The sequence below is a fragment of the Agelaius phoeniceus genome, chromosome 22 (assembly GCF_051311805.1).
Source record: "Agelaius phoeniceus isolate bAgePho1 chromosome 22, bAgePho1.hap1, whole genome shotgun sequence".
Taxonomy (NCBI): Eukaryota; Metazoa; Chordata; class Aves; order Passeriformes; family Icteridae; genus Agelaius; species Agelaius phoeniceus.
Window position 1 is genome coordinate 3,294,753 of NC_135286.1, and position 6,008 is coordinate 3,300,760.

Below are 6,008 nucleotides of genomic sequence, written 5' to 3' on the forward strand. Positions count from 1 at the left end.
GGGAAGGAGCCCCAGTGCCGGCACCGAGCCCCGGCCGTGGCACAGATGGCCCAGCCCTGCCCGGGGCCGGAGAAGGTGCGTGAGGGCTCCAGGCTGGGGATGCCCAGGGGAGACACAGCTCTGGGGGGCTCTGTTATGCCAGCGCTCCCTGCCCGCGGTCCCAGCGCCCTCCAGTCCCACCCTCATCCAAAGCCTCTCCCACAGCCCAAACCCAGTACAGAGACTCCCCTGAGCCTGGCCCTGGTGTCCATCCGGCCCTGGTGTCCATCTGGCCCTGGTGTCCCGCCGGGATGGCCGGGCAGCCCGGGAAGGGCACGAGGTGGGTTCGGGGAGCCGGAGTCCCCCGCGGGGCACAGGGATGCGGCGTGGACCAGCACTGAGGTGCGTCTGCTTCAACTTCCTTCCCAGCGTGGAGCCGATTTCCTCCGGCATCACGTGCACGGTGTGGGGCTGGGGCAGCCTGGCACGGCACGGCTCGGCCTCGGGGCAGCCCCGCAGCAGCAGGTAGGAGGGAGCAGCCGCGGGTCCCTGCACGGGGATCATGCCCAGGGCAGTGCCCGTGTGTGATCGCACTGCTCCAGGGCTGGGCTGTGCCCTGGGGCCCGGGAGAGCTGCTGGAGAGGGGCGGGCAGGATGCTGGGCACTGCTGGGCACCATCTCCCTGTGCCACCGGAGCCAAGGAGCACCGGGGCCTTGGATAGGGGTGTTCTCACCCCCGCAGCCCTCGGTGCTTCAGCCGTATCTTTGGGTGGGTAATCCCAGCACCATTTTTGGTGTCTGCGAGGCCTCTGTGACAAGGGCTGTGCTGGTGGCAGCAGCAGGGACCGGGCAGCATCAGGGCTGCTGGCCCACCATGGGGTCAATGGCCCACCACGGGGATATGGTGGCCCACCACGGGGACATGGCGGCCAACTGTGGTGACAGGGGGGCCTGCCATGGGGACAGGGTGTCCGTCATGGCCTGATGTCCTGTATCCCACCTCGCCAGTGGGTTTGTCCTGCTGTGACCCCAGGGTTCAGCAGTTCAGGGATGCTGCTGTGCTGTGCCATGGATGGTGGTGGGGATGACACCCTGCCCGTGTTGCAGCGCTCACGGCAGCTCTGCAGCTGCCTGCTCTGTCTCACGCAGAGGAAGCACCGACCACAGCAGGGCTGGTGTGGGGCTGGTGCAGGGCTGGGAGAGGCTGGAACAAGGGCCCTCCTCAGCACCCGATGATCCCCTTTGCTCCTCAGCAGCTGCAACCAGAGAGAAGAACAAGGAGGGCGAGGACAGGGATCCCCCCGGGTGAGTCCCCCCGGCTGGGGGAGAGGGAAGCACAGGGATGTGCCTGGGCCAGCGCATGTCACGAGCAGGAAGCGCTTCCTGCCCCTCTCGTCAGTGCTGGTCCCAGCCCCAGCCTTGCTTCTGCCTCCTCTCCCCAGAGCTCCCAGCACCAGTGAGGATGGAGCCAACCAAGTTCCCACTCACCAAGAGGATGGCTCCTGCTCCCCCCATTCCTGCCAAGACCAAACCAGCCCCCGTGCTGGCCACCAAGTAAGACACGTGTGGCTGTGCTGGGCTGTCCAGGGCCCCTGCGGTGTCCCAGTGACAGCACCATGCTCATGGCTGGCCTTGGTGAGGGGCTGGCACCTCCCTGGCTGTGCCACTCACACCTCTGCTGTCCCCAGGCCCAGTGACCCCCAGCCCAGCACCTCAGCTGACATGGAGTGGGGCAGAGCCGGTGACCCAGGTAGGATGCAGGGGCCATGCAGGGGTGGCCGGGCCCTGCCCAGCACCAGGGGCTGATTCTTGTTCTTTCTTTGGCAGATCCCAATGGCTTCAACATGGTGTCAGTGACCACAGCCAGGCTGAGCCACCCCACAGCCACACGGCCACGAGTCCCCGGCCAGCGGCCACCCAGCATGGCCTTGGGGAGCACGGAGGGTCCCCATGGCGGGGAGCAGCCCCAGGGGCTGCCCCATGCTGCCCTCTGTGCCCCTGTCCCCAGCACGGGGCAGGCGCCTGTCCCACCATGGAGCACAGAGGGGCAGGAGGTGCAGGAGGGGAGGCCACTGGCCCTGGAGGACCTGAAGGCTGAGGTCCGGACTCTGCACATCCTTGTGGACCTGATGCGAGTCCAGCACCTGTGAGTGGGGATGGGGGTGTCAGGGGGTCCCCAGTGGCTCCTGGCTGCTTGTCCTGGCCCCAGCTGAGCCACCCTGGTGTGTTGCAGGCGGGACCTGCAGGAGCTGCGGCAGGAGCTGTGCCAGGAGCGGGCTCAGCGCCAGGCACTGCAGGTGAGTCCCTGCCAGGGGTTGCCTTGTCCTGGGGTCCCCTGTGCCCCCCAACAATCACAGCCTCTCCCCACAGGCGGAGATCGAGCGGGTGAGGAAGGGGCTGCCCTGTTAGCATGGAGGGCAGGTGGGTGGCACACGGCTCTGTGTGCCCCCCCAGCCTGGTTCTGTACCCATCGGATACCAAAGGCCACCCCCACACCCAGGCACTGCTCCCTGAAGCACAACAGCCCCATGACCTATAGAAATCGTTTAAAATAAACTATTTTGGGTACAAAGTGCTGTGTGGGGGTTGCTCAGGGCTGCCATGCCCCTGAAGGGTTGGGCTGGTCCTGCCAGGCACAAAGGGTCCCACCATGGCCCAAGGGGTCCCTCCAGGGCCCGTGGCAGGGTTGGGGCAGGGCCTCCTCCTCCTCCTCCCCCCCCTCCTCCTCCTCCACCCCCGCACAGTTTCCCAGGCCAGCTCCAGTCCCAGCCCCAGCCCATCCTGGCCTCCAGCCACTGGAGAACATCTGGAAAACATCTGGATCCTGCTGGCGCTGGCGGCAGGGGGGAACCAGCCTGGGAAGGAGCTATTTTTATAAATCTGCCGGGGAGGGGGCAGCGGGGCCCGGCACCCCGCGGGGCTGGGCTGGGATGGGGCAGGATGCGGCTGGGCCCGGCGGGAGCTGCCGCATCCCTGGGGAGCAGCGGCCGGCCCAGAGTCCAGCGGGAACATCCGCCCTGCTCCGGCCGCAGGGCGCGGGGTCACGGCGGGCGGCGCCGGAAAAGACCCGGCTAATTTTAGTGGGGCCGGGAAGGGAATTGGCTCGGGGAGGGGTCCAGGGCCCCCAGAACGCTGGACCCGGCACGCTGGGCTCTAGTTCCTGTACAACAGCACCATGTTTGTGGGGCAGGAGCCCGCGGCTCACACGGACGCACAGCCCGGCCCTGCCCCACAGGTGAATCCGGCAAGGGCTGCCCTGTCCTTGTCCCTATCCCCGCGTGTCCCGGGGCTGCTCGGCTGGTGCCAGCCGTCGTACCAATGGCTCAAAGTGCATCGTGTCCCGCAGTGGCGGGGGCGAGTCCAGCCCCGGGGGTGCCCGTGACGCCGGGTCTGGCTCTCCGTGGTGCAGGGACAGTCCAAGGCAGCTCCTCCGTCCGTCTGGTCCCTCCTGGCACGGTGTGGGATCAGCCGCGGGGAGCAGACACCGTGCCAGGGCAGCCGCCGGGCTCAGTAGTAGTGGACGCGGCCCAGGGTGCCGATGGTGCCGGATCCCAGGATGTCGGGCTGCCCGTTGCGCCAGATCTCGCGGATGATGCGCTCCCGCTCCTCCAGCCGCTGCGCCCGCTCCAGCTCCTCGGCCGACGCGAACACGTTCACGGCCAGCGCCCCGTCCCCGGGACCGTGGCTTTCCAGCGGGATCTCGGTCACCGGCAGCAGCGACTCAGACGCTGCGCGGTCGACGGTGTCCTCTTCGTCCTCGTCCTCCTCGTCGTCCTCGTCGTCCTCGCTGATGTCGCCGGGGCGCGCCGGGGGCCGCGGGGAGGGCCGGCAGGACAAGCGCAGCACCAGCAGGCACAGGGTGAGCACCAGCCCGAAGCAGACGCCCAGCACGAAGTAGAGCCCGAAGCTCTCGGGGTTGGCTGCAGGGGAACGGAGGAGGTCAGGGACCTGCCCGTGCCCGCCGGGGGCCCGCGGTGCCTCCCAGCCCCGTCCCGGCTCACCTCGGATGTGGGCGTACGCGGCCATGCTGTTGCTGAGCAGCTCCATGTCCCTCCGGCGACTCTCCATCCTGTGCCTGGCGGTTCTCAGCGGCTCCAGGGGCGGCACATGCTGGGCATCTGCGGGACACGGGCTGAGCAAGGCTCTGCAGGGGCTGGGATCCCCCCCAAGTGCCCCGTCCCTTTCAAGGCCGTGCCTGGGCATGCCCTTGATGAGCTCCAGCTGAGCAGGGCTTCGTGCCTGGGCTGCGCTGCTCCATCCAGGGCTGGAGCCGTCCCACTCCCGCCGCCCTCCGTCCTTCCTGAGGGAGCGGGACGGATGCGGCCCCTCCTGGCCACGGCATCAGGCGGGTCTGAGGCACCGGGCCAGGGCTTGTGTGCCCTGCCCGGCCATGGGATGGGTCACGGGGCAGAGCAGGGCCCCAGCACCAGGCTGCCGGTGCTCATGGGCACACACGTGTGCTCCACACGCTCCTGGGGCGGTGTCCCTGTCCCCCACACTGTTCCGGCCCAGCTCCAGCCTTGGCCCTTTGCCGTGGGACCCTGCGGGGCAGGGACAAGGCCAGGCACGGTGCAAAGGCCACCGGGACAGGCCAGCGGTCAGGATGAAAGGCAGGACAGCAGGAAGGATGGGCAGCAGGGCGGTGGGAAGGATGGGAGGCAGGACAGCGGGCAGGGCAGGGCAGGGCGGGAGAAAATTTGGCCCTGGCAGGGGACGAGCTCATTCCCAGAAACGGCTCCAGAGAGGGAGGAATGAGGAAAGAAATGCAGAAAATGTGACACATCAGCAAAACCATCCCGGACGGTCCAGAGCTGAGGGGCCGCGGCACATTCTGGGGCTGGGCAGCCCCTCTAGTGGGACACCCCAAAACAAGGAGTGGGGGGTGCCCTCCCCATGGAGCAGCTGCACGGGCAGCCCTGCCCCGGCAAGGGGCTGCGGTGGGGCTGGAGGGGCACAGCCCCCCATGGAACCCAGGGATCCCCTGCCGGTGGCGGGGCATTGATGAGGGCTGGGCCGGCTGTAGGGCCCGTGGGTCCCCAAGATCCAAGCCCCGAGGTGCTCAGTGCCGTGTCCCCGAGCATTACACCGTGTCCCCAAGCCGCCTGCTCCGCATCTTCCAGCGCTACGTGCCCGCAGCCCGAGCTGTGTCACCGAGCCCTGTGCCCTCAGCCCCCGTGTCCCCGCACCAGCCCCGCATCCACCGGCCCTGCAATTCCCCGACGCCAGAGCACCTGAGCGGGATGGGACCGAGCCTCGACACCCGCCGGGGCCGTGCTGAGGTGCCCCGGGGCGCCCGGGGCTGGTACTCACCGGGGCGGGAAGGCGGCGGCGGCAGAGCCGCTGCACTTTGGCTGGAGCGAGGGAAGAGAGAGCAAGGTCTGTTTAGCATTAACGCTGCAGCAACAGGAAATAGTTCGGAGGCGGCTGGCGGTCAGCGCTCCCGCCGGAGCCAATGGCAGCCCCGGCCGGTGCTGAGCGGGGCGCGGGGCCGGGGCTCGTCCCGCTCCCCCGGGACGCCACGCTCGGCCCTGCGCTGGAACCGCCCCGGAGCGGGGCCACAGGCGGCTCCAGGCCCCGGCCCAGCCTTGTCCAGCGCCCATCCGGCCAGGCCGGGCTTGGCTGTGCCCAGCCTAGGCTGGGCGGGCGGTGCCGGAGCCAAGGCGAGCGCTCTGGGCTGGGGGGTTCAGCCCCAGCGGCCAGCGTGGGTTTGAGGAGCTGCCGGGGCCGGTGCCAGCCCCACGGAGGTGGCGGCCACGCAGGGTGGTGCCCTCAGCCCCACGGGCCGAGGTGCGGGACACGCCAGGGCTGGTGGGGCCGCACCTCGGGGCCACGAGGCTCCGCATGCCAGCGCTGTCCCCAGCGGCCACTCCAGGCTGGCCTGGGAGGGACAGGCCCGGCGGGACTCGGGGCCCTGGGGCAGGACAGGGCTGGGGGTCCCATGGGGCACTCAGGCCCGTTGGTCTGTGAGCCTGCCCCCCTCCCAGAGCACATCAGTACCCCAAAATCCCCCATCCCACCCATCCCTCCCA

At 69.2% G+C, this 6,008-nt stretch overlaps 2 protein-coding genes across 3 annotated transcripts; one reads left to right on the plus strand and one right to left on the minus strand.

Annotated features, from left to right (window-relative positions):
* The first annotated feature begins 1,235 nt into the window (after positions 1-1,235).
* LOC129129955 (SH3 domain-containing kinase-binding protein 1-like) lies at positions 1,236-2,504 on the plus strand. Its single transcript, XM_054648080.2, has 6 exons — positions 1,236-1,284; positions 1,422-1,533; positions 1,668-1,729; positions 1,807-2,125; positions 2,213-2,276; positions 2,350-2,504. Exons 2-6 carry the CDS (start codon positions 1,442-1,444, stop codon positions 2,386-2,388), a joined length of 576 nt encoding a protein of 191 aa, XP_054504055.2. The 5' UTR covers positions 1,236-1,284; positions 1,422-1,441; the 3' UTR covers positions 2,389-2,504.
* A 221-nt stretch (positions 2,505-2,725) lies between these two features.
* On the minus strand, positions 2,726-5,521 carry EVA1B (eva-1 homolog B). Of its 2 annotated transcripts, XM_054648451.2 has the most exons (3): positions 5,290-5,521; positions 3,981-4,097; positions 2,726-3,899 (listed from the first exon to the last, which is right to left on the minus strand). In XM_054648451.2, exons 1-3 carry the CDS (start codon positions 5,366-5,368, stop codon positions 3,487-3,489), a joined length of 609 nt encoding a protein of 202 aa, XP_054504426.1. In that variant the 5' UTR covers positions 5,369-5,521; the 3' UTR covers positions 2,726-3,486. The 2 variants fall into 2 exon arrangements, with proteins under 2 accessions (XP_054504426.1, XP_077045840.1); XM_077189725.1 differs by lacking the exon at positions 5,290-5,521 and having other exon boundaries at positions 3,981-4,245.
* Between the last annotated feature and the right edge of the window lie 487 nt (positions 5,522-6,008).